The 27,797-nt window shown below is 53.4% G+C and overlaps 1 protein-coding gene across 9 annotated transcripts; it reads right to left on the bottom strand.

The window, feature by feature from the left end:
• Positions 1–1,022: 1,022 nt before the first annotated feature.
• RBM10 (RNA binding motif protein 10) lies at positions 1,023–27,797 on the bottom strand. 9 transcript variants are annotated; one of them, XM_031672412.2, is made up of 24 exons: positions 27,394–27,797; positions 25,442–25,583; positions 15,990–16,173; positions 14,252–14,482; positions 12,313–12,382; positions 10,407–10,480; positions 8,930–9,016; positions 6,744–6,804; positions 6,437–6,613; positions 5,894–6,054; positions 5,625–5,722; positions 5,447–5,534; positions 4,658–4,844; positions 4,413–4,555; positions 4,187–4,304; positions 4,009–4,100; positions 3,761–3,925; positions 2,638–2,787; positions 2,477–2,542; positions 2,212–2,400; positions 2,058–2,132; positions 1,651–1,757; positions 1,446–1,575; positions 1,023–1,352 (listed from the first exon to the last, which is right to left on the bottom strand). In XM_031672412.2, the coding sequence occupies exons 1-24, from the start codon at positions 27,461–27,463 to the stop codon at positions 1,227–1,229; spliced, it is 2,991 nt and encodes a 996-aa protein (XP_031528272.2). In that variant the 5' UTR covers positions 27,464–27,797; the 3' UTR covers positions 1,023–1,226. The 9 variants fall into 9 exon arrangements, with proteins under 9 accessions (XP_031528272.2, XP_072812321.1, XP_072812320.1 ...); XM_072956220.1 differs by having other exon boundaries at positions 4,658–4,772; XM_072956219.1 differs by having other exon boundaries at positions 5,897–6,054.

Genomic DNA, 27,797 nt, shown 5'->3' with positions numbered 1-27,797 from the left:
ATCCAGAGACTGAGGTTCTTTCAAGTGGCCTCTTTCTATTCCTATTTCCTCTCCCTCTCTCCTCTACCCCCACCTCTCCCACTGGGATATACCCCCCCACCAGATGAACACCATCCCACCTCTAAGGGCCCCTACAACTGGTGCAGGGTGACGTCACAACGCAGATTAGTAAACGGAGGAGGGGCTTTGCGCCAATGGCTCTTCTCACACCACCTCCCTTCCACCTTCTTGTCTCACAAGCAAGCATTTTTTTGGGGGGGGAGGGGTGGTTCCTGACCCCATTTCACAGCCCAGCCGGAGGCCCCAGGCCCGGAGAGGGCAGCCCCAGCTTCGTGTTCCCACTGCACTCAGACCTGTGCTGAGAGCGCACACACGTACTTGTGAATCACAGGGTGTGGACTGGTCAGCGGTGACTGGAGGGGTAGGGCACTGTGGTAACAGCTGTGGAGAGGATGGGGATGAGGGTGGACCCAGATGGTCCTGGTGGGGCATCCCTGGGACCTGGGATTGGCAGGCTGACTTCTTTAACTCCATCCCTCTGGAGATCACAAGGCCCACTGGCGCCAGAGTTCCCATCGCTGTTCACTTAGAGATGCCCTTGGGCACTGTCCCAGACCCAGAGAGGGCCAAGTACAGTTTAGCCTTGTGATTGTACAGCAAGTGCAGCTGCGGGGTGGCAAGGCCAGGGAACGGGTGGTCCCCAGTCCTGCCTCTGACCCAGAGGGACTTCAAGCCTGACAGTGCCCTGGTGGTGCTGGATTTCCTAGCACAGCATGACCTGCCGGACACAACAATGGTCAGGGGCTGTGACCAGGACCTTGTGTGTTGGGATACAGGTCAGAACTCCATGTTCTGCCCCAACCCCCACCAAGCTGGTAGCCGCCATGTACCAAGACATTGTGAATGCCACCACTGCCACCCACCTCAGCCTGACAGGCCCCTTGTCCATCTGTGTTTATGTCCCTGTGTCTGTGTGAGCCACAAACCATGCTGGGACATGAGAGAGAGACATGCAAGCTGAGGACTTTTCAGCTTTTATTACAAAAAGGAGGACATGACTCCAGCCTAGTTTTCCAACAAAAGTCACCAGCTCAAAGTCTGACTTGGTCAGGGCCTCTGCAGCAGGGGAGTAAGGCTGGTAGACAGGTGCAGGGCCCTACTCAGACTTCATCCTCCCCTGCCCCAGGCTGGACACCCGACATGAGTTAAGTAGGTCTTGCAGCTGCTCACTGGGCCTCGTTGAAACGGGTCACCATTGTCTTGTGCAGCGTCTCCTTGTAGGACTCGGTTGAAGTGACCCCATAGGAACTGCCTCGGGCACCCAGGCCAGAGCCCCGCACCCGTGTCTGGGCCTGTGTGAGGGAAGCAGCCTCCGTCAGGTCAGCCGGGGGCCGGGGCGACGTGGAGAGTACTGGGGGACAGGGGTTGGATCCTGGGGGACTCACCTCGATGGGAGTCACAATGCCCTGTTTCTTGCGGCCCAGGCCACTGCCCTCTTTCCAGCCCATGGCCTGGAGCATGCGACTGCCAATGTTGTCACTGCCCAGCCCGTCTCGCGTGGGCTGCTCAAAGTCCCTGCAAGGGACGGGGGTACGGCATGAGCGACCGGCCTGCCGGCCCCGGGCCCCCCACCCGGCCCCGGGCACTCACACGGAGGCCGCCGACATGCCGCTGTACTTCCTCCTCTTGGGCTCCGGGGGCTCAGGGATGCCGTACTTCTCTCTGCGTTCAGCCGCGCGGTCCCGGTACTTCATTTGCTGAAAGTGTGTGTGAGAATGAAGGAGCCGGTCACTATTTGCAGGAAACATGGGCACGGGTGGGAGTCCCCGCAGGGAGCTGGATCTGGCGAACAGGTCTGAAGTCCCGCGGGCAGGACGGAGTGGGCACGAGCAGCCGGCGTGGGGGAAGCAGGAAGAGGCCCCGCGGGGACAGGATGGGAGCTGGCCGATGGCGGCCACGCTGGGTCTAATGGAGGAACTTGAGAGCCAGCTGCCCACAGGGATGGGCTGCCTGGCCAGGGACCGAGGGTCGAAGCCCAGGAGTGGGTCACACCTCACCTCCATGTCATTCTTTTCAAGTGCTTCCAGCTCATTTTCTGACAGGTGGGCTCGCCGGTGAATCTCAAGGTTTTGCTGCCAGGAGGACAAGAGGAGGAGTGAAGCGGCCGGGCAGGGGTGGGCCAGGGCTCCCCGCCCAGCCTCCCTCAGTCACCTTGTGGAGCCCAGAGAGCTGCTGGTGCCGGATGAGCGCCTCCTTGCTGGGGAACTGGCGCCGGCAGAGCAGACAAGCCAGCTTCTGCCAGTCAGTGAGCTTCTCCTCCCGCTCTGGGCCCCCGCGCTCCTGCTCCTCCTCACTGTCACTCTCCCCGCTGTAGGCTGCCACCAGCCCCCGCGGTGGGCTCTGGAAAAGGCAAGGGCAAGAGATCAGGCCTGGCCAGCTCAGAGCCCCCACCCGTCTCTCTGCCCTGGGCACTCACGGGGCGGTCGTCACTGGCCAGCTTCGGGAGGTCCATGCTGGTGTGCTGTCTCTCGGCTAGTGCTCCCTGGGGTGGAGGGACACGGAAATTCAGGGACTCCACAGAGAAGCCAGAGGGAGGACAAGACCGGGGGCAGGTGCGGACGGGTGGCCACCACACACCTTCTTCTCGAGGATGGCATAGCCTGCATCCGCGGTGGCCGACTCCCGCCTTTCGTCGTCTCGTAGGGAGCTGATGGGCTGGAAACTGTTTTTGAAGTTTTCTTTTTGCTTGTTGAGGCTGCGGGCCCAGCGTTCCATGTCTTTGGCAATCTAGGGGTGAGGGTGGGAATGAGGTTCTCAGGAACCCTGCTGAGCTCGACAACTCCACCCACTGCCCTACTGCCCCTGCAGCTACCCACCGCTTCCTGCCCTGCAGCCTCAAGCAGGTGAGGGAGGTGGTGGTGACAGTCCCCACGCCTGTCATTCTGTTATTCATGCTCCTTAGCAAGCCCCTCCCAAGCTGTGCCCCCATTCTCCTGACAGGCACTCCCCCTATTAGGTTTGCAGTGTTCATTTTATCATTCTAAAACACACAGAATGGCTTGCTCTCTGTAGAATTTTAATTTACATGTGTGACACTACACCACATTTCATACTGTTTCTTCCCCCCATAGGCACTACACCAGTTTTATAATTTACCAGGTTGCCAAGGGAACACGAAGCTGTTGCTTCTAAGTGTTGCACCAGACTGTCACACTCTTCCTCTACAGATAACACACTGAGGTTCCCTCCAACTGCCCGCCACTACAGACCACTGATGGCTGGCTTCTTGCCTACCCCCTGATGGGCCTGTGAGACATTCTCTGGGATGTACGTACACAGACAGACACGGACACGCACCCTTGAGTGGGGTTCTGGGCACAAAGGAGCATGTGTGCACATTCATTTCTGCAGGCAGGGCTAGCCTGGCTTCAGGCGTGCCCACACCAGCCCACATGGCCACCAAGAGTGTGAGGGTTCCCAGTGGAGGACGGGAAAGCAGACAGGGTGCACTGGGATGGCACCAGCTGCCTCAGGAAGCCGGGCAGCCCTGCCAAGTACTCAGGAGATGGCCCTGGCTCAAGGTCACGCATCAAAGAGCAGAGCAGGACCAGGAGCCTGGTCTTTCTTGAACACAAATACTGCCCAGGTACACGTCCACCACCGTCCCCTCCCTCGGCAGCAGAGGGTAACAGACGACAGAACAGTATTCATCGCAAGACACTGAACAGCCAGCCAGTGACTACTAGACCCCAGGGCTCACCTGCTGAGCCGTCTTGGTCTTGTGCTTTTCCTTCTTCTCTTTGCCTTCCTTTGAGGGCGCCCCTGTCTCCTTATGCCCGTCGGCCGACTGCTCCAGGGCAGGAACGTAGGTCCGCCTCTCTCCATCCCAGTACAGGTACTGCTGGCTCTGAGCGTTGTAGTAGTACTGAGGAGGCAGGGGGAGGGGTGTGAGGGACACCGGCCAGAGGGGCCTGCAGCCCCCGCCCACTCCCCAGGCTGCCTCATCACCTGGGAGTTGGGGTCATAGTAGAGGCCGGTCTGGGGGTCATAGTAGTAGCCAGATGTCTCATCGTACTGGTAGGTGGAGACGTCAGGAACAGCTGGAGAGTGAGGAGGGAGGGCGGGTCACGCTCCCCGGTTTCGTTAAGGAACTCCCCACCCCTCACCATAGGCTGCGGCTACTCACGGTACTGGCTGTAGGATTCCTGGGCAGTGGGGCTGGTGGCTGGTGGCATGGAAGAGCTGGGATGGGTAGGGCTCTGGAGCTCAGATTTGAGCACAGCAGGTGACATGATGGTGTATGACTAGTCGTGGGGCCAGACAGGGGAACAGGGCTCAGTATCTGCAATGTCCCCATGCCCCCCCAGGAGCACCCCCCACCCCTGCCCTCCATCCCCCTTGACCTCCCTCACCTGGCTGTTGGCAGCAGCGCCCTGGCTGCCACTGGCCTCGGCTGCTGACTGCTGGTAGATGCCAGGGTTGGCACCAGGCTGGGTGCGGGAGAAAGCCTGCAGTGACACAGAGTCTGCCCCAGACTCCAGCGAGCCCTCGGGACCTGTAAAGAGGGACAAGGAGGGGAACGCCTGTGAATGGCAGAGCCCTGGCCCCTACGCCTGCCAGTCCCCACCATGGGCTCAGGCGAGACACTGGGGCTCACCTGCTCCGGCTGGGTCGCCTTTGGTTCCAGGGATGCCAGGGCCCTTGGCGCCCTTGAGGTAGCCATGGGCATAGAGGGAGGACTCTGTGCCCTGGCTGCCGCCATAGCCCTCATCCTGTTGGTAGTAGCTGTAGTCGACCGGTGGCTCCTCAGGGGTGGCCCAGGCACCCTCCCCACCCTGGGAGGCCTGAGGGGCAGGTGGGAGGGGCTCATTAGCAGAGGAGGGGGTGTGGGGGGAGAGGAACCCGCTAAGAGGCGTCTGCCCACAGGTGAGGCTAGTGTCTGTCTGCTGACAGAAAGCATGCAGCCCTCAGGCAAGTGAAACTGGAGGGCCACCTGGCCACAGCAGAGCAGGGTGGCGACAAAACCCAGACCGAAACGAAGACCCGGGCCCAAATGCTCCCAGGGCCAACACTGTTACATGTGGGACACGTGTTGGGTGTCAGACCAAGGAAGGTACCATCTTCCCCTTCTTTTTTCTCATCTCCCAATTTTCTCATAGCCACTTATAAATTCCTTTTTGTCAAAAAAAAGTTGTAACAATTCAGGAGGATAAAATAACCACCAAACAGAAGAGAAAAGCAGCCACGATGGCACTGAAAGGGAGAGCCTGGGAAGGGAACCGCAGAGAGGTCCCTAAGGCCTGTGGCAGGCAGCCAGCCGCCGTGAGGGGATTTTGGGTTCATGGAAAGCCAAAGCAGCAAGCCAGCCCTCCTGTTTGCAGAAAGGGAGTGGGAGGGTGGAGGTGGCCCAGGTATGGAGATGCCAGGGGGAAGGGCGTCTGAGTACCTGCGAGATGGCCCACTGGGCCGCAGCAATGGCAGTGCTGGCCACTGAGGCAGCATTGATGCGACTGCCTTCGTTGGAGGCCATGTCCCTGGGGAGGACGTCAGAGACTGGGAGTGAGATGGCAGGCTCCAAGCTGGGGGGCAAGCTGGGAAGGGACACAGGCGGGGGGCGCCCTGACCTCTTAGAACCCTTGGCAAATTCAACATTGATGGTCTTGCCGTCGATGGTGAGCGGCGGGTGCAGGGCCTGCAGGATCTGCAGCAGCTGGGCTGCCTCCTGGAGGAGGAGGGGAGGCAGGGGCAGAAGGGTCAGGCCCGGGGAGGCCCCCGGCTCCATTGCCCCATTTCCAGGCTTGGGGCCGCGGTGGGAGGGCTACGGTCAGGGTCCCTCCTCCCGCCCCGGGGGCCGGGACCCTGGCTGCCCGGCCCCCCCCTGTGCCGCCCTCACCACGATGGTGGAGAGCTGGATGAAGGCGAAGCCACGGTTCAGTTGGGTCTGCTTGTCCTTGATGACGCGTACGTTGGAGGAGGACAGCACTGCGTAGGGTGCCAGGGCCCCCAGGATGGAGTCCATGGTGCTGTGTGGGTTCAGGTTGCGCAAAATGATGGCTGCAGGAAGGGGCCCAGCATTAGGGAGCACCCCTGATACTCTGCTCCAACCCTACCCTCTGTGGCTCCCCACTGCTCCCTCTCCTCTGGCCTCCATGTCTTTGCACCTGCTGCTTCCTCTCACTTCATTCTCCTGAATAAACTCTGCTCATCAGTCCAAGTCCCAGCTCAGTGGCTCACCTGCCAAGAACTTTCCCAACACACCCCAAAAGTCGAGTCTGGCAATGTCCCTCTTCTGCTCTCCCTCTGTCACGTGTCCGCCCCCCCACCAGGTGGGGAGCCCTGGGAGGCCTAAATCCGAGTTACCACCATCTCTGGCTTCGGAGAGCCCAGCCTAGACACCCTAGGGCAGGGAGAAAGGGGGAAGGAACAATTGACTCACTGTCGTTGGCGTTCTCTGAGCTTGGCTCCGAGCCCTGTGACAGGGCCTGGGAGGCCAGCACTCCCTGGGCCTGGTAGGGCTGTGGCAGAGGGAGCAGGCCCTGGCTGAGCTCCCGCCCACCCAGCGGCAGTGTCTGCTGATCCAGCCTTGCGCCCAGGGGCAGCTTCTGCTCTGCCTCTGTCAGGGGCAGCAGAAGACAGGCCGGTGACAAACGGGAAGGCTCCCAAGTCGGTCACCCTCCTCCCAGAGCACTGGCCCCTCCCGCTACCCCTCCTCGCCCCAACGTCCCGGGGAGGGCCATCTGTACCTGACTTGGGCACGCCACATTTGAAGCACTTCTCGCGGCGTTTGAAGTTCTGGACACCACACTGTGAGGCACAGGCCAGGCCGTCAGAGGGGGTGAGGCTCTCTGCTGCTCCCTCCAAACTTGGATCCAGAGATCCCCCAGGGAACCCACCTTGCCCCACGACGGTCCCAGGGTCAGGGGTGGCAGGGGGCTTTGGGGCTCTGGCTGTCATTCTCAGCCCTGTGGCTCTTCCCTTTACATGCTCTCCAATCTGTCCTCAGTGCCAATCCTTCAACTCAGGAGTCCACAACTCCCCCAACTTCTGTCGCTAACTGCCACCTCCTCTTGAGGTGCCAACTCCCAGAACAGCTCCTCCCGCTCCAGTCCCTTTGGTAGGTTCCTCTTCCCCAAATGTGCTTTCCTATTCAGAAACCTTCATCATTTCTATCCCGAAGAGCCAGCAGCCCCTCTCTTGCCAGACTCCTACCCGTCCACCTGGGACTGGGTTGGATGCTGCCACTCTTGAGAAATCTGCCTGGACATGCTGGCCTCTGGAGTCCCCGAGCTTTCACAGTTCTATCTCTGTTCCATGATCAGGTACTGAGCACTGCTCCTGTGCCAGGCTCTGCCCAGGACGTGGCCTCTGCCCTCCTGGCCTAGCAGTGGGGAGCCAATGTGCAGAGGAGCAGGTTAGTCTGTGGAGACAGTCACCAACAGGGGCTCTGGGAGGGGAATGGACCGAGAGAGGGCCAGCTCACTCAGCTGGGGACAGTCAACAGGGACATCTCAACCGGGAGGCCCAGAAGTTTGGTCTGGTTTGGTTCTGTTGGGAAGCAACTGCTAGCAGAGAGGACGAGAGATTTTGTGTAGCCGGTGCAAGGGGTGAGGAGAGAGGCAAAGCTGAGGCTGGAGTGGCAAGGTGACGCTAGCTCACAGAGGAGTGTCACCTTCAAGCTCAGAGTAGTGGGGGTTTATGCAGAGGAGGAGGGATGTGGTCAGAGGTGGTTTTGTGGAATGTCATGGGGGAGGGAGTGGGAGAAAGAGGCAAGAGGCTACAGAGGCTAGCGTACCAGAGGGGCCCACGGCAACTGCCTGGAGGGGGTGAGGACTGGCCTGAGCAGTGGGAATGGTGGGGCTGGGGACATTTCTCTGATGGAAGTGACAAGACTGGAGAGCAACAGGATGTGGGAAACAAAGGAGAGGCAAGAAGAGAATCCCCTAGTTTCAGGGAGTATCTGAAAATTTAGGAGGGATGGAGTCCTCTTGTCACTCTGTCCCTACCTCTCCAGAGACACTGGACTTCTGATATTACTTTTTTGGTTTTTAAACAAACAGACGCCACTCCCCTTGTGGGGCAGGGTTCCTCTTGGGAGGGGTCGAGGCCTCCGCAAACTCTCAGGCCTCCCTCAGGTCTCAGGGCTGCCAGCCGACTGCGGGAGGTGGGGCTGTGGAGTCCCAAGGCTGCTGGTGAGGCTGGCCCCAGGAGACCATGGGGAACCCACAGTGGCATCCACAGCCCACGATCAGGAGCAAGTCATGGCTCAAGGCTCCACCTCCCTGAGCCTCAGCTTCCTCTCAGGGAACACGACCGCAATGACCTACAGCCTGCACCCTCAGTCTCAGGCAGACGCGGCTTTGTCAGAGGTTGGGTCACCCGACACAGGCTCTCAGAACACCCCACCCTTTCCTTCAGGACAACAACCAACATTAAAAGACGCTAATTGCCGGCCAGGTGTTGTTCCAAGTGTTCCCTTCTCATCACCGCTTTTCAATCCTCCCCACCTCCTTTGGGGAGAGGTATCACGACAACTGAGAGATGGGGGCAGCGAGACAGGGGGAGGTTCAACACCCTGACCAAAATCAAGGCTGATTTGGGAGAGTCTAATTTCAGCTGGACTGGCTCTGAAGTCCACATTTTACAGACCACATTATGCCTCCACTGCCCCCTACTTAAGTCACTTACATCAATGTTTGTTTACAGCTACCAGGACTTTCAGGCCAAGACTGCTGCACGAGGGCAGAGCCTGGCACAGAGGGAAAGCTCAGTGCGCACCAGTGGCTGGGCGGGTGGGCGGCAAGGAGCCCAGCTACTGGAGCCAAGCCGGCCCTCCACGCCCACACCACTCAGAGGCCCCGGGGAGGCAGAGACCGCCGCCACCGCTGCCGGCATCTCAATCCATGGCAACCGCTGCCCACCGCCCCTGTACCTTATTACACAGCCAGTCCTCATTGATCTTGGGCTTGGGGTCACTGTAGTGCATGGAAACCTTCTGGCCCAGGATGTTGAGGGAGTGCTGTGGGGAAAAGCAGAGCACAGTGAGGCCCAGGCAGCGGTGCCCCACGCACCGTTTCAGCACAGGAGAAGAGAGTGAGCGAGCCCTTCAGCTGGATGGATGAGGGACAGGGAACGGAGGGAGGTCGGAGAACTGAGGGAAGATGGAAGGGAAGGAGGGAGGGAAAGCGCCACAGCCCTCGGGCGCAGCTCTTTGCTGCCTTTCCGGGCACGCGCACGCACACGTGAACACACGCCACCAGGCACACAGTGCTCGGCTGACCGAAGCTGGCCGGACAGCGGGGGAAACCCCCACTCGGCCCTGACACTGCTGGGCCACACCCAGGGCCAGCACTACACAGGCTACATTTGGGATCAGGGGGGACAGGGTGGGGAGGGAGAGGAGGGGAGAGAAAGAGAGAGAGAGCGCACGCGCGCTAGTGCTGGAGAAGGGGAAAAAGAAAGAGCCATATTTAAAAGATGGAAGTTCCTGCTGTGAGGCTGTCTTCCCGGGGCTGGCTGGGTCCTGGGCCCACGGCATTAGCCTATGGACCGGCAGAGATGGCCGCAGGGCCGCCCCTGCTGAGCCCCCCTTCCGCCACATCTGCCCCTTCCTCCCCCGAGGCTTTCCTTCAGTGCCCCACACCAGTGAGCTGGGCTCTGGGTGGTCGAGCAGAGCAGATCCTTGGGTCTTGGAAGGTCCCAAAGCTGCTGGCTGGGGAGCCCGTGCCAGGCTGGGGGAGCAGAATCCCCTCCCTTCCGGGCAGCAGGCCTGCCCCCAGAGCCGCTGGGCAAGTGGTGACTCCTGCAGGAGGGGGCGGGGGAGGGGCCGTGGAGGGGCGGGGTGAAGCGAGTCCTGGTGAATGAACTATCACTCTTGACCGGTACTTTTGATCAACAGAGCAGTACTGGCCTGTCTGGTGGAAATCAAAGGGCCGAACTCACGTGCAGGGAGAGCTGGCAAAACGGGATTTGCTAGTTAGTGTGCCAACAGCTAAGTTCCCCAGTGGCTGGACTTCCAGCAGTGCCCGAGAGTGGAACGAAGTCCTGGCTCTGCCTAACCTCAGATCAGGGAGGTCCCCTGGAGAGTGGAAATCTGGGTGGAAGAACCCCCCCACTCCCACGGCAGCCCTTTCTCCGAAAGCTCCGCCAGGAGAGGAGGAGGGGCAGAGCTAGTGCCCGGCCAGCGGGAAGGGCCAGTGGTGAGTGTGGGTTCCTGATGGGAAGCCCAGTGGGTAGCGAGAGATGGGAAGAGGAGACAGTGAGGGTCAGGAAGGGGAGAGAGAGGGGGTGGGGGGATAGGACACAGGGCCACAGGGCAGGGAACTGTGTCCATAAGAATCAGGCGATGGGGAGCGCTCGATTACAAAGTAGTATTTGTTTGGGGGGGGGTTCAAGTGCGGCAAAGCAACCTGATTGGCTTCCATCCATCGTGTAGCGTCCTGCAAGTGACTAAACTCGACGAAGGCGAAGCCCCGGCTCTGACCTGGAGACAGCATTCAGATACAGACGCAGTGGGTTAGTCAACAGCTTTGGACACACGGCGTTCCCGGGGGCGGGACCCGAGGGGAGAGGACTGGGGGGCAGAGATGGAAGTGGGGAGAGGAGAAAGGAAGAAAGGGAGAGAGAGAAGCAATCTGAGAGAGAAAGACCAGGGGGTGGGAGGCAAGGTAGATGGCTGGGAGGGGCAGGAAAGAGGGCAGCGGGAGGAGGAAAAGAGCCGGAGAGAGGTTGGGGGGGACACACACGCCAGCTGGGAAGAAAGACAGAGAGACGGGGCTCAGGCAGACCAGCCTGAACAGCCTGGGGTGACAGAGACGGAGAGGAGGAGGTGGGAGGGAAGGGGTACAAGTCGAGGTCTGTCTCCAGAGAAGGAAGGAGGGCAGATGGGTAGGCCGCTGGCTCCACCAGGGCCAGAATAAACAACCAAATGCTGAGGCCCAGCACAAGGCCAGGGCAGCCCAGGAGGGGTCCTATAACAGGTGTTTCACTGAAGGAGCAAAAGAGAAGCTGGGCCAGGCTGCTCAGTGAGGCTGGGAAGGCTCCAGGCCCATCAGGAGCCAGAGGGAATAAGGGCTACAATGTCGCCTCAGCCTCACCACAGTGCAGGGGAGGTGGGCCTCACCAGGGAGCCACCTCAGGGCCAAGCTGGGAAGATTACCGTCACCCACAGTCCAGGTCCTCCTAGACAGCAAGAGAATGGGGCCCGGGGTTGGCCAGGTGGACCTTAAAGAATCAGTGGGTGCCTGGGAGAAGCACCCAGGGCCACAGAATGGGCTGCACCTGGGACACCGCCTCAGGGAGAAAGACCAGAATCCTGTCAGCTTGGCTGGGGTGCAGCAGAGCAAGACCTACATGCTACCAAGAGAGACTCCAGGCCTGGCCAGGGCTGGGAAAAGGATCCAGGGCTTGAGGCCACAGGAAAGCAGCTCCTTCTTTGGAGTTTCACACACAGGGAGGGCTTAGACATGGCAGGACTTGAGGGGCATGCTTGACCTCCAAAAGAACAACCATTCGAATGCACAGGAGGATGCAATGGTATAATGAGAGAGCGAGAGAGGGAGAAAGAAAGAAAGAGAGAGAGAGAGCGAGAGAGGAAGAGAGAGAGAGAGAGAGATGGAGGCATGGGGAGGAGAGAGACTGAAAGATGGAGAGAAGCCCAGGCAGGGCGAGGCCCCACTGTGCCTGCCTTGGGGAGCCTGGGCCAGAGGTCCTGCAGAGACAACTGCCCCCCACCGCCCTGCTAACCTCAGGCCAGCTCCAAGCAGCCTGCAAGAGGGGGGGAGGGAACAAGCGAGGCCAGCAATCCTGGCTGCTCCTTGGGGTGCACCCTTGGACAAGAGCCATCCCCTGCCTCCCCTCTTGGGACACATGGGTGGGGCCTTGTCAGACCTACTTTCTGGTCAGAGGCTATAACCACAAAAATGTGGCAGGGGAAGGAGAAGAAAGGAGAGTGAAGGGACTCTATTGGGGGTGGGGGTGGGGGGTGGGGAGGACGGGGTTAACCACCTCAGATATTTAAGAGTCCCAAAGAGGAGGTTCCCAGGAGCCTGGCCCTGGCCCTGCCCCTGGGGAGCACTCAGCTCAGCTTGGAGCTGCACCCTCTCCCCAACAGCCCCGCGTGAGAGGCTGTGGGCTGGAGCTGTGAGGAGAGTGGGATGATGGGGAGAGAAGAAGACAGGGTACCCCCAAGCTGCCCATCCCCAGCTGTGGCAGGACGGCAGGGTAGGGAGGGTGAGGGAGAAGGCAGAGGTAGGAGGGAGACTTAGAGGCTGAGGCTGGCCAGCGGAAGGGGAGGGTACTGGAACAAAAGCTCACCTGAGGATTTGTTCCGCATCAGCCGGACCTCCCGTGCTTGGACGCCGTGGGACTGCAGCTGACCACGGATCTGTACAGGGAGATATGGATTGGGGCAGGCTCAGCGCAAGGGGGCCGCTGGGTACCTGAGGCCGGCCAGAGGCCTCCAGGACCCGGAGGGGTCACTGGCGATGTATCTCCTCTCCCTCTCTCAGGGCTTTCCCCCAAGTGCTCAGAGCCCCAGCCCCACACCAGTACCCAGTCAGCTTTCAGCCCCACACCTGCAGAGTCCAATGACAGAAAGGGCGCGGTGCAAAGTGAAGCACGGCAGCGTGATGACCCTCAGGGGCGGAGAACCACAAGACAGCAGGCTAGCCGGCAGCTCAAGAATGGTGGGCAGGGGTGGTCTGACAACAGGCTTGGTGCAGCCACAAAGCGAGGAAAGCTGGGGGGCAATTCTGGCCCTTTGCAAACGGACTGCCTTCCAGCTTGCATCCAAAGAGATCCACGACACAAGCATCAAACTGGGAAGGACTGGGGTCTGAGTAAACCCCAGCCATGTGCCCTAGACCACGAATGGAGCAGTAAATTGGGGTGGAGCCCAAAAAGCATGGCTGTGGGGTCTGGAAAGCTTGCTGGATGAAGTAAGCCAGAAAGAAGCTGCAGAGGCAATTTGGGACTTGGACCAGGTGAGGCAGGGTCTCTAGGCCAGAGGCATCGCTCACAGGAGACAGGGAACCTACGCCGGGCATGCTCGGGCAGCAGTCTTAATGCCTCAGCCTCAGTTTCCTCATCAGGTTAATCAACAGAAGGGAGATTAAACACACACACACACACACACACACACACACACACACACACACACAGGATGAAAAAGAAAGAGGAGCTTATTAGGACTGCGAACACTCAGGGAGGGCTCAAGAAACAGCAAGAACGTGGGCTCTGGGGTCCAGCTGCTCAGGTTCAGACCTCAACTCTGCTCTGTCCTCACTGGCCACAGGACCCGGGGCAAGTCGCTTCACTGCCAGGGGCCCGGCTTCCTCATCCGTAGGCTGAAAATACAGAGTACCTTCCACGCAGGGCAGCTGTGAGGATTAAATCAGCCCTGGCGCGTGGCCCACCCTGGGACAAACCCTTCACAAATCTCAGCACTCAGTCAGTCTGGCCCTGAACAGGGCTGGGGGGCCAGACTTGAAAGGCTCTCAGTACACAGGTGGGATTTTCTCTGCGACAGCACAGCCAGCCAGCAGGTTTCAGAGGAGAGCTGAGCAGAGAACTCAGGGGAGTTGAGGGGGAGGAGGAGAACTGGGGGGGGCTAGTGAGGGGGCTATTCTAGTGGCCCTCCTGGGTCTTCCCGGGCTCCTGAGGGGAAGTCTGTATGACAGGGAGGAGGATGGAGGGGAATGTCACCCAGGAAAACAGGGTGGGAAGGCTGCAGAAGCAGTAAAGGGAGTCCAAGGAGAACCTAAGGCTCTGTGCCCGTGCCAGTGAGGAGATCTGATGCTGCTGACAAAAGAGGGTGGAGGTGGGGAATGAGACTAAAATCCCAGAAAACCCCACGGGGAACCTCCCCACCCCCACCCCCAGGCTACAAGGTCTCCGCATGCTCTCTGCCACCAGCTACATCTGGCCCTGGGCCTGGTGAGCACCTGGCCCGCAACCAACACATGCAGAATGGATGGATGACCAGCGGAATGTGCAGAAGGAATGCTCTGTTCCCTCCCACACCCACCGCCGCAGCCCCCTGGCCAAGGCAGCCTATCTGACGCGCGCCTCCCTTGCAGACCAGGAGACGACAAGGCCTGCCCAGAGGACAGATCAGGGCTGGGGGACAGGAGCTGCTGGGGAGAAGGGATGAAAGGTGCTGAGGTTAGGGGCAAGGGAGAAGCTGAGGGCCCTGGAGGAGACCCAGCCTGGCCTCCTGCTCTGCCACCTGCCCGGGGACACGGGGGGCACGTACGTCATCCTCAGTGGCTGCCTGTGGCAGCATCCTCAGCATGACGATGTTACTGGCCTTCTCCTCCTCCTCCTCCTCCTCATCCTCCTCCTCCTCCTCCCCTTGCTCGGTCCGATAGTCCTGGTCCCGATAGTCGCCGTCTCGGGGGAAGCCTGGTGGGCCGGTGGGGCTGTGCCTGTGCCGCCGCCGCCGCCTACGCTGAGTCTCGGAGCCCGGGGAGGCCTCGTAGGAATCCTGGCCAACAGAACGAGATGAGAGACACCAGACGGGCAGTCAGTCTGGGGTGGGCCTAGGGGCTGGCCGCTGGCTCTCTGAGGCAGGCAGGCTCTGAAAGCCAGGGGTGGGCGGGCTCCGGCTAAAGGCTCGGGGCAGGCAGGGTGGGCAGGCCCTGGACTACAATCCTTCTGGGGCTGGAAATTCTCCCCAGGATGCTTTTGGGGGCTGCTCTGGCAGGGAGTGGGGAGAGGCCGGTGGCAGTATCAGCGGGGGGAGGAACTCCCACAGACAGGTGACCAGACACCACTTAAACCTCCTTGGGAATAGACTGCTTGGGGCTGGCACATTAAACCGTGCTCTGTTTCTACCCACCCCTTCCCCTCGCCAGCTCAGCTAGTATGCTCACAATTGTTCCTTGTGCCACAGAAGCCCACACATCCCTTCAGATTCCCAGCCTGGGCCCTGCAACCACGTCGTGGGTATAGGAATAGCTAGCTCAAGACCTTGGCCAGAGCCAGCCAGCAAGGGCTGGCAAAGGTACGAGGGCTACAGTGCTGACTCTTGGTCCCTAATCCTCTGCCTGGCCAGTCCTCCATCACCACCAGGCTCCCTTCTAACAGGGTGCGGTCACTGGATTCTTGGGTGTTGCCCAAACCATCCTTGTAGGACCGAGCAGGCCAGGCCTGGGTCCACCACACCCCTCTTGCCCTCACCAGGGCCAGATAACTCAGTGCTCCACTCTTCACTCTTCCTGGGCCACCCAGGGCCCACCCACTATGCTAGAGACATCCAGGCCCAGCTCACAGCTGCCGCTGAGGAAGCCTGGCTGCTACCACAGGGGGCTTTGCAGCAGACCCCCCAGAGGGTGGCTGGCAGCCCACACTCTGCCTCCCAGGGCTGGGGCTGCAAGTGTACCCTTCCCACCCCGTCAGACAGGAGAGCTGTCTGCTTGCTTAGACCACGGCCCTAACCACCCCTTCAACCTGGGGCTCCCGGAAGGCAAGGCTGTTTCTTCCCCTCAGCTGGGGGCTCCCTGGTGGTGGGCATCACGCCTCTCCCCTCCGGCTAGGGCTAACTACCCAACATGGAGGTGGCTAGCCCCTGATTTCAAAGCAGAGGCCCAAGGGGTTCCTTCCGTCTGCCACCACTGGGGACGCCTACAGCCAGCCTCCCAGAGCTGCTCTGCTTGGTGATATCCAGTTTCCCAGGTGCCCCCCTAACCCTAGATGCCAGGTCCCCAAATTGGCCGGGAGCAGGCAGTATAGGGCTTGCGGTGAGACCTGAACAACAGGGAAGAAGGGAGAGAGGTGGCGGCCAGGGGCCCTCAGAAGTACAGAGCCAAGCATGTGGAAGTCAGGGGGGCCCAACTCGGGAGAGGAGCCCTCAGAGAGGGAGGTGGGACAGACCCCCCCAGGTGAGGCAAAGCCACCGCGCACAGTCCGAAGGCATGGGAGCGGAGAGCTACCCGAAAGGGCGCTGCAGGCAGCCAGAGGCCCTGCAGGAGCCGGCCCTCCCCGGCCCTCACCTCCGCACTCTGCTCTTCGGACGAGTCGTCGTAATCGTGCTTGCCCTCCTGGCCGCCGTACTCGCGGGGGTACGAGCGGTAGTCCATGTCCCGGTAGTCGTGATCTCGACTGCGGTTCTCCCCACCATCATCCTGGGCGCGGTCGGCGGCTCCGTAACGGCCAGTCCTGTCTCCACGACCCCCTCTGGGGAAAGAAGGATAGGGAGGGATGAGAGGACAGCGCGAGAGGTGACGGTGACCCCACCCACTCCCTCCTTCTAGACCCTCGCCCCACCCTCTGCCAGGGAGCCCCCTACATCCTGACCCCGTGGGCTGAGCTGGCTCCCACCGCTCCCTCAGATCCAGCCCACTTCTCTCCTTCCCTCCCCACCTCTCCAGTCCAAGCCTGTGTTCCCTCACTGGGCCCTCAGGCGTGGCCCCCCGACTGGTCTCTCCTCCACTCAGGCACCCCCGCCCTTCCTTCTCTACACCGCAAATGTGAGTGAGTGCTTCACAAAGCAAAGCAAATCAAGCCAAACCATACTGCTCCTTCAACGGCTCCCCCTTGTCCTCAGGACAAAACACAAACAGGCTCGCCAAGGTCCTACAAGGCCTGCAGGGTCCTGCGGGGTGAGGTCCCTGCTGACCTCTTCCCCCACCTCTCTCGCCTCACTGTGCACTGTGCGCCCCTGCCCCTCTGCTTCATGGTCACCTCGCTAGCGCTGGCAGCTGTTTGGTTAAAAGTTCTCCCACTGCAATACTGTAAAATAATGATCTCAACGTTGATTTATCGTGCATTTCTTTACAAAATTACTAGACCATGAGTTTCAGGTGATGAGGGGACCATACCTGTTTGGCTCACGGCCCCGTTCCCCAAAGCTAAGCTTGGTGCCTAATACTCAGCAGGTGCCCAATAATTATTTTTTGATAAAATAATGACTTTAAAAGTATTCTAAAAGCAAGCAATACATATTTACTCAAAACAAGAAAAAAATGGACACCATCATAGACTACCACTAGCAGGATCCCAATCCTGGTCCGAAACGACTCTGGCATGTCCATAATCGACACCATTATTAAATTATTCTAATACATTAGCTATTAAATATTTAAACAAAGGGACGAAGAGATTCAAAGCTGGAAGGGAGAAGGTAAAATTACCATTATTTGTAGATGATATGAGAATGTACCTGCAAAGCCTAAGAGAATCAACTGAAAAATGATTACAAGTAATGAGATAAAATCAGTAAGGACTCTGGGCACAAAATTAATATGCACCAAAAAGTACTCTGCCTGTATTCAGAGCACCACTGTTTCAAAACAGGAAGATACCAAGTATAATTGCATCAAAAAGGTTAAATACCTAGAGCTGTGCAAGGTCTTCTGAGTCTACTTCACACATACAAACCAGGATACGTTTGAAATGGGTCAAAGATTTAAGTGGAAGAACTGAAACCACAGAAGAGAAGTAGAAGAAAACACGACATAATTTTTGGATAATTCTGAAACAGGGAAAACTATGACCCAAATCCAGAAGCCACAGAAGAAAAGAACCATTAATTTGACTACACGAAAATAAAACATTTCTGCTTGGAGGAAACAAAAACAGAAAAACAAAAACCATCATCAGCCAAGTCAAGACAAACAATAAACAGGGGAAAAAAAAGGGAAAAAGAACAAGGGAAGGAGGAGAATTCACAGAAAATACAGGTGACCCTTGAACAACGTGGGGGTCAGGGTGCCAACTCTCCACTCAGCTGAAAAGCCCGAGTATAACTTCAAGTCGGCCCTCAGTATTTGTGGTTCCTCCACACGTTCAGATTCAGCCAACCATGGATCATGCAGCGGCGTAGTACTTACTACTGAAAAAAATCTGTTATCAGTGGACCTGTGCAGTTCAAGCCTGCGTTGTTCAAGGGTCAACTGTACAGATGGTTTATATTTGAAAAGATGCTCCATCTCACTCACAATGAAAGATGAAAATTAAAACTACACTGGACACGCCATTTTCACAATGCTTAAATTATGCTTTTATATTTTTCCTAAATCATTTTTATTTTTATATTTAGGTATTTGTATTTATATTGTGACGAAATATACAGAACAAAAATTTTTACCACTTTACAATGTATAATTCAGTGGCACAAAGTACACTTAGAATGTTGTGCGACCATCACCACTATTTCCAGAACCTTTTCATCACCCCAAGCAGAAACTCTGTACTTATTAAATAATAACTCCATACCCTACTTGGTGACCTTTATTCTACTCTGTCTCTCTGAGTTTGCCAATTCTAGGTACCTCATATAAATGGAACCATATAGTATTTAACCCCTGTGTCTGGCTTATAGCACTTAGAGTGCTTTCAAGGTTCATCCATGTTGTAGAATGCATCAGAATTTCTTTTCTTTCTGTGGCTGAATACATATGTATGGTACATAGCACATCTGCTGCTGGACACCTGGGTTGTTTCCACCTACTGGTTGCTACGGGTATTGTGAATGATGAGGCTTTGAACACTGGTGTACAAGTATTTGTTTAAGTCCCTGCTTTCAATTCTTTGGGGTATATACCCAGAAGTGGAATTTCTGGATCTTACGGTAATTCTGTATTTAATCTTTGGAGCATTGCCAAACAGGATTCCACAGCAGTTGTTACAGTCTCCCCAGCAAAGCACAAAGTTTCCAATTTCTCCACATTCTCAGCAACACTTGTTACTTTGCATCTTTTCATGTGCTTACTGTCCATTTGTATACCTTCTTTGGAGAAATGTCTATTTAAATCTTGAACTGGGTTTTTCTGTTGCTGTTGTAGGAGTTCTTTACATATTTTAGGTGTTAATGTCTTATCAGATATACGATTTGCAAATACATTCTCCCAGTCTGTGGGTTGCCTTTTCATTCTTTTGAATAGCATTCTTTGATGTACAAAAGTTTCTAATCCTGATGAAATCAAGCATTTCAAGAAACGATAATAAATTAGATTTACAGAAAAGTTCAGAGATAATAGTATTCTCATACCCTTCACCCAGCTTCTGCTAACAGTAACAGAACCATGGTACATGTCGGAACTAAAAAATTACACAGATTTCATTAGGATTTCACCAGTTTTTCCACTACTATCCTCTTTCTGTTCCAGGATCAAATGCAAGATACCACACTGCATTTAGTCATCGTGCCCCCTTTGTTTCCTCTGGCCTGTGAAAGTCTCTCAGCTTTACCTTATTTTTTATGACCTTGACAGAATTTTGAAGAGTACTGGTCAGGTATTTTGTAGAATGTACCTCAACTTGAGTTTAGTCTGATGTGTTCCTGTGATTAGACTGGAGGTTATGGTTTTTTTTGGAGAGAAAAATACAATAGAGGGGAGCCGCCCTTCTGATCACACCGGACTGTGGGTCGGGATATCACCATGACTTAGCGCTGGTGATGCTCACCTTGCACCCGGTTATGGTGGGGTCTGCCAAGCTTCTCGCTCAATGTCTCTTTTTCCCTTACACTGTTCTTTAGAAGCGAGTCACTAAGATCAGCCCACACTCAAGAGGAAGGGAATTAAGCTCTACCTCTTACAGTGGGGAGTATCTACATATATTATTTGGAATTCTTCTGTAAGGGAGATTTGTGATAGAATGTTTTTAACTCAAATCTGCAAAAGTTCAAATGTTTGACAACAAACTGTTGTTAGGGCTGTACGGGAAATAGGCATTCCTATATTGCTGGTAGGAGTGAAAATGGAACGATCCCCATGGAGGGGAGTTTGGCAGTAACTGGCAAAACTAAAAATCTATATACTCTCTGACCCCCAAAACCCCCTCTGGGAATTTAATGTACTGATACACTTGTACACATACAGAAACAGCATTCAGTGCAGCAATGTTTATAACAGCAAAGGACAAGAAACAATGAGAAGAGTCAGGAAAATTCTGTTAAAAAAGAGACTAATGAGGGGGAGAGGAGCCCCACCAAATATGGAAACATACTATAAAGGTGGAGCAACTGAAACACAAATGGACAGATCTGTAAAAACCACAGCACATAAAAACACATGTGGAAATTTAGAATCAGCCAAAGGCTGCATTTCAAATGAACAGGGAGAAAATGGATTAGTCAATAAATACTAGTTGTGATAGCTGCCTGGCCTAGGAACTGGCAAACCACAGCCAGGGGGCCAAATCCAGTCATCTAAGCGAAGTTTTCTTGAGCGCAGCCATACCCATTCATTTACATATTGTCTGTGGTTTCTTTCAACAGAGTGGTTGTGACACACCATATGCTGCAATGCCAAAAATATTTACTCTCTGGTCCTTTACAGAAAAGTTTGTTGACCCTGAAGAAAATTAAGTTGATTTATCTACCTCACTTCTTACATTAAGTAAATTCTAGACGGATCAAAAATTAAAGTCCCTGAAGATACACCTTAAAAATATTAGGGAAAAAAATTTAAAATTGATTACTTCAATAATGGGGAAGGCCTTTATAAGACAAAACCCAGAAGTTATACTAAAAAAAACCCTGATAAATCTGGCTTCATAAAAAAATTTAAATATCTAGAGTGTAAAAAAATACCATAAACAAAGAAAAATGTGATAAAGCAAATATGGTAAAATGTTAATGGTAGAATCCAGTGGATGGGTACAGAGGTATTCACTGTAAAATTCTTTCAACTCTGCTGGTGTGCTTGAAGTTTCATAATAAAATATTAGAAAACCCCCATAAAGTTAAGATAATTAACAAATGGGAAAAATAAAATGTTTCCAGACATTTCAGTTGGTTCCTAATTTTTCGTAATTGTTTGTTCATTCAACAAATACTAACATAACATTTGCTATCTGTCAGGTATTGCTCTAGGCGCTGAGGATACTACTGAGAACAAAATGAAGTTGTGATCCTTGTGTGGCTTAGAACCCAAACTCTTCCCTTGCTGATTAACGCCTAGACAAGAAATGGCTGGTACGAGAGGTACGAGTATTTTTAAGGTTTTTTGATATGAATAATGTTTTTCCATGCTTCCTTACTGTAGGTATCCCTCAGTATTTGAACTCTAGTCATCAGATTTTAAGAACTGAACAGATTGAGAAGGGAGAGGGGAAGACAGAGGGGACAGGAGGGGGAGGCAGGAAGGACTAGGCTTACAGGTAGGTAAGCAAACACGGCAAAATGTTTACAATTAGCGGTTCTGGATAGAGGATTATGAGAGTTCATTGTACTTGCAACTTTTTTGTAAATTTAAAGTTTTTTCAGAACAACGAGTTATAAACATACACATACTATGATCAATGAGGGTTTATCTCAAGAATATCAAGAATGCAGTTTAATGCAATTTATGAAATTGATGGACAAAAGAGAAGAAAGGCATGTAATTACAAAATTCAACACTCATTTCTGATCAATCTTAGCAAACTAAGATCAGAGAAATCTCTTGATTTATGAAAGACTACATTCCAAAAGCCTACAGCAGGGGGGAAGAGTATATATAGCTCAAATGGTAGAGGATGTGCTTAGTATGCACCAGGTCCTGGGTTCAACCCCCCGTATCTCCATTAAAAAGGCAATTAAATAAACCTAATTACCTCCCCCACCAAAATAAAATAAAATAAAAATATGCAAGAGCAGTGCCTTAAAAAAAAGATGTTAAAATTAATTAATTAATTAATTAACTTTTAAGAAGCCTACAGTACACATCATGTTCGCTAGCTAAGCAAAAGGGGCTGCCTATCAGGCCTGGACTGACTGCCTATCTGCACATGTCCTTTATGGGACAAGAAAATAAACTATATTGTTTAAGTCACTATTTTTTGGATTTTCTCTTACAATCTTCCAAAATGAATCTTTATTTGTGCACCCAGCATCACTGATACTATTTAACATGATACCAAAAGTCCTGGTCAACACTGTAAGTGAGGAAAAAGAAATACGAAGTGCCAGGCCTGATTTGCATAGAACATGACCAACTACTTAGAAAGACCATCAAAATCAACAATGAATGAATAAAAGTAACAAGAGAGCACAGCAGGGACAAGATAACACACAAAAATCAGTAGCTTTCCTCTACCCCAGCAAACACCAGTTTGGAAAATATAAAAAACAAGATGTCAATAAAAGCTACTGAAGCCCTAGGAATTACTTTAACAAAGAATACACAACCTGATTAAACTTAAAAGCTTCTGCACAGCAAAGGAAACCATCAGCAAAATGAAAAGACAACCTACTGAATGGGAGAAAATATTTGCAAATGATATACCAATAAAGGGTTAATATCCAAAATATATAATCAGCTCATACAACATTAAAAAAAAATCCCAAAACCCAGAAGAACTGAATCGACATTTTTCCAAAGAAGATGTACAGATGGCCAACAGGCACATGAAAAAGATGCTCAATATCGTTAATCATCAGAGAAATGCAAATTAAAACCACAATGAGATATCACCTTACACTTGTGAGAATGGCCATCATCAAAAAGAACGCAAACAATAAGTGCTGGTGAGGATGTGGAGAAAAGGGAACCCTCATACACTGCTGGTGGGAATGTAAATTGGTGCAGCCACTAAGGAAAACAGTATAGAGGTTTCTCAAAAAACTAAAAATAGAACTACCATATGATCCAGCAATTCCACTTTGGGTATATATCCAAAGAAAATGAAAACACTAATTTGAAAACATATATGCACCCCAATGTTCACAGCAGTATTATTTACAACTGCCAAGATGTGGAAGCAATCTAAATGTCCATCAATAGATGAATGGATAAAGAAGATGTGGTGTATACACACACACATGCACACGCGCGCGCACACACACACACACACACACACTGGAATGCTACTCAGCCATAAAAAGAATGAAACTTTGCCATTTGCAACAACATGGATGGACGTGGAGGGCATGTGAAATAAGTCAGAGAAAGAGAAATACTGTATGCTATCACTTATATATGGACTCTAAAAAATAAAACAAACTACTGAATATAACAAAATAGAAACAGACTCACAGATATAGAGAACAAAGTAGTGGTTACCAGTGAGGAGGGGGAAGGGGCAAGATGGGATAAGGGATTAAGAGGTACAAACTACTATGCATAAAATAAATAAGCCACATGGATATATTACACAACACAGGGAATATAGCCAATATTTTATAATAACTATAAATGGAATATAACCTTTAGAAATTTAAAAATTGTGAATCACTACGCTGTACACCTGAAACTTATAGAATATTGTACATCAACTATACTTCAATTAAAAAAAAAGAATACCCAAGACCTGTACTTTTGTTTATTCAGTTTTATGCCCTTTAAATGAACTTTAAAATATTCTCCATACAGGTCTTGGATGAGACGACTACTTAAAAAGGTGATAATTCCCCAAATTAATATGTAAATTCAATGCAATCTCAATCAAAATTTTAAAATTTTTTGAGGGACTTGATAAACTTTTTTATATAGACTTCCAAAAACAGCTAAATCAACTTTGAGAAGTAAGAGCAAAGTGGGAGCTGTTAAGACATTCTATAAAGCCATAGTAATAAAAACAGTAAGGTTCTGCACAAGAGTAGCAAATAGACCAACGAAGCAAACCAGATCACTCCGGACAGATCCACGTACATGAGGGAACTTGAAATGAGATGAGGCATCGCAAATCAATAAAGAAAGAATGGACTATTTCAGGGGTGGTACTGGGAAAACTGCCCCCTATATGGAAGAAAATAAAACCAGAATCTACCTTTTACCATATTCAAAAGTGAACTCTAGATGGACTTAAAGACCTGAATGTAAAAGGTGGAACTACAGAGTGAGAACAATCTTTGTGACCCAGAGGGAGGAACACAGAAGGTTCTGAAAGGACAGATTATAAGACAAAAATGGGATGAATTTCAGCACACCAAAATTAAGAACAGGTATCCATCCTGGGGAGAATCATTAAATAAAAGGCAGTAGGTACACCCCATGGTGTCCTTGAGACCAATCAGAAGCAAAGCACTGACATACACATGTCGATACAGACAGCTCTTAAAAATGCAGTGCTGAGTAATACAAAGTTCAGGAAACAGAATGAAGAATGTAGCACTCTGCCATTTGTGTAAATTGAAAACACAGACACTGGAAACAATGCTACATATTTTAGAAGGAGACATTTCAAATACAATAGAACAGCTGCTGAGAGCTATGGGAATTGAGAATAAAAAGAAAAAATTAACATGGCAAGAGAAGGTCTTGTACCAACCTATGATAGACATCTACCTTGAACTGGAGAAGTATGATTAACTCAAACCTCTGCACCTGAGGTCCTTTAAAAGCCAAAAGAAAGCTAGTAACTTTATTTGGTAACGAAGCCTGAAGCAAGTATGTTACCTACTCAAACTCAGAAATTGCTACAGAGACTTCCAGCGAATAGCAAAGTTAAATGCCTTTCAAAAGACATTTTGAAAGAAGGTCAAGACTGAATAATGCTAGATGATGACCACATCTAAAATTTGGGCTCACTTTTCAGAAAACAAAATATGATAATTCTACATTTTTTAAAAGGTGGTGGTGGAAGAAACCCATTGTTAAGACATTAAAAAAAACTATTTCCTCCCTGACTTTTTACAGATCAACTAATTCTTTAATAGAGGCTCTCTGGGAGAGTTAGGTCTACCTTCCTACACAATCTTTAAATGCCAGGAATAAACCATCTGCATTAGAATCAACTGAGGGGATCCACCAGTATGCTAAGGGTATGGTCCAGGACCTCTGTATTTTACCAAGTGTCACAACTGTTTCTTGTTCATACCGGAGTTTAAAAATAACTGTACAAGTGTCCCATTCCAAGAGAGGTATCATGCCAACTCCAGCCCACCCTGTCCCTGAATCCCAGATCTTAAAAATGCAGTGCTGAGTAATACTATCTGACCTGGCTTGCCCCATGCTTGTCTTGGGCAAACTCCTGACTCTGCAGGCACCACTCCCATCCATCCCTCAAACCCAAAACTACAGCCCTCACCTCTCCCCTGAGAATCCACAGGCTTATAAGGCACTGCTCCTCTGCCACCCACCTCTGCCTCTCCTCCTGCAGTGCCTGTCCATACCTTGGTGAGTGGCACCACATACCTATCTGGGTCATCCACACTGGCGACCTGGACATCGGCCTCCATTTCTCCCTTTCTCTTGGTCCCTTCCCACCCTGCAACCAAACATGGCACCCATCCAGCTGTCGTGTCATTGCCTGTAAACTGTCTGGTTTCCCTCGTGAGACCCTGAGTAAGAAGGCTGCAATCTTATCCGTCTCACTCACCAATGCACTCCCAACGCTTAGCCTAGCACAGGTCCCGGCTCACAATAAGTGCCAAGCAAACATTTGCTGAAAAGAAGCTAATCATCTGCTACACTGGGTTCTTCTCTGCTCGGAAGCCCCTTCCTAGCACTTTCCTGGATCAATTCTCACACAGGGACGAGTCTAGGCTGCCTGGTAGGGATGGGAGTGGGTAACTCACCGTCTTTCATACTCCATGTCCTGATAGGGCCTGCGAGGGCTGCTGGGGCCCCTCCTCAGCCGTTGGCTCCGTTTCACTTCCCAGCCACCCCCGCTGCTGCCACCATGATCTGCCAGCCTGGGTGATGTCTCCTGCAGGGACTCTGGGGAAAGCAGAAGGAAGAAAGGGGTCAAGGCAGTCTGGACAGAGAGCACCTTCTTGAGAAACCCTTGTTGTCCAGGCTTCTGCTGTTTCTTAGGCCAGTGATGTTTCCCAACTCCTAGTGCTCCTGGGGTCCCGAGTGGGAAGGCAGCTGCCATCTGGCCCGCTCCTTCCTTTCCCCGCAAACCTGAGGCCAGAGCCCGCTGCCCTAGAGACAGCAAGGCCTTCAGCAGACAGGGAGCATCCTGCAGAGAGACCCGGTGGTGCCACTCATTCTGTGATCAGGGCTTTACCACCTGAGACCGCTAGACAAGTTCAAGCCCGGAGCTACCTGCCCAGGGGAGCTCTCAGTGCTGGATGACTTGTCTGAGATCAGGCACATCAGGCACGGAGGCAAGACTTCACAACAGGAGTCCCAGGCACCCACCGGGCTCGTTCCACCAGCCTCCAGGTGCCATTTCATCCTCCCAAGAACATGCTGGCTGCCCACTATAAGATGGCAGGAGACCAAAAGGCTCAGGGCAGTGAAGGGGCTAACTTGGCACTGAGACAGCTGCCGCCACCCTGGGCTCCTGGCCAACACAGCTTTGGCCCTCACACGGCAACTAGCTCAGCCCTGAGCCCCATCTCTTTTGCACAGCCCGGCCCCTCAATGAGGCGGTTCCCTCCCCAGGGCTCTGGGCTCAAGTTATTCAGAAGTAAAAGGAGCCCTTTCCGAACCTGGGATGGAAGGGCACTTCACCCAACCCTCGGGGCTGCGGTGAGAAGTAAGGAAGGCCTGAGAGCCATGTGACTAGGCCAGGGGTCACCACGAAGGATCCCAGAATCTTCAGGCCCCACCCTCCGAACAGGAATCAGGCAAAGCCAGGCAGTAGCAGCACCTGCCCAACACTAGGTTGCCACCACACCTTTCTTCCACGTATATACTCATGCCAATTTTCTCTTCCTCCTCAAGCCACAAGGAACCAGGATTGCCTGCCCCTGGATGGGTAAGAGTTAGACTCACAACCAGGGGCCCCAGTCGGGAGAGCCAGATTCAAAACCCTCACTAGACTCTGGCCAGAGTCACATACTGGTATCCACAACAGATAGGGACCAAAGTCACAGACTCGAGCCCCGAAAAACTACGGGCCACAGTAAACAAGGGCCATTATCACACACCGGGACCCCCTTCACAGGATGAGGGTCCGAGCAACAGCTATGAACCCACCCCTCCACCAAAAGAAAAGGCAGTAAGTCTTACAACGTTCCTTGTACTCCCCCACACACCCACCTGGTAAGTGGATTAGGGCCAGTCGCTAGAAGACTCTCTATGGATAAGGACCCCTCCCCATGGATAAGGACCAGGGTTAGATACACGCACCCAGGATAGAGACCCGAGTCCTACAGACGTTCTCCCTCCTCCCCCACCCAAGAATAAGGACCGGAGCCACAGAACACTTCCCCATGGATAGCTAAGTACCAAAGTCACACGGAGAGCAGACAGCACATCTCCCATGGATAAAAACCAAAGTCCCAGACACCCGCCCCCCACGGATAAAGTTCGGCGTGGCAGACACAGTAAACCACAGTAGCCCACTCCCATCCGTTCCTCCCTTCCCCCCCCACCCGCATGCACTTATTCTGTGTCCCAGTCGCGCACGCGCCTCTGCCCTCAAAAGGAGAAAAACAAAAAAACAACAACAGAAAGACACCCCCTCCCGGGCTCAGACGGCGCACGCATCGGTCGGTTCCGCGCGTAGCCCAGGCCCGCAGCCCTCAGTCCGCCCTCGCGCCTCCTCTACGCATCCCCCCCGCCCCCGGTCCCTTACCTCCGCCCCCACGACCAGCGTCGACGCTCACCTTCTCGGCCCGGGCTGTCAAGGGAGGGCTCCCGGACATCACCTCGGCCCGCCGCCACCTCCTCCAACTCTCCCAGCTCAGCCGGAGCCGGAGCGCGCAACCACTCAGTCCGAGGCCGGAGGCGGAAGGGCGGAGGACGGGGGAGGGGAGAAGCGCCAGGCGCGCAGAAAGAGAAACCCACTGCCGCCTACTCCCGGCCGGCCGCGATCACCAGCACAAAATGGCGACGGCGAGCAAGCAGCCGGCGCTTCGACCACCATCCACCTACTAAGGGAGCGCGCTCTGGCCGGCCCCGTCTATTGGTCGCCGTCCACCGTCGGCCAGCCCTGGCCTGCTCTGATTGGCAAGTGTATGCCACCTCCCCGCTCCCCAT

The sequence above is a fragment of the Vicugna pacos genome, chromosome X, assembly GCF_048564905.1.
Source record: "Vicugna pacos chromosome X, VicPac4, whole genome shotgun sequence".
NCBI classification, from domain to species: domain Eukaryota; kingdom Metazoa; phylum Chordata; class Mammalia; order Artiodactyla; family Camelidae; genus Vicugna; species Vicugna pacos.
This window is presented reverse-complemented; position numbering and strand designations above follow the sequence as displayed.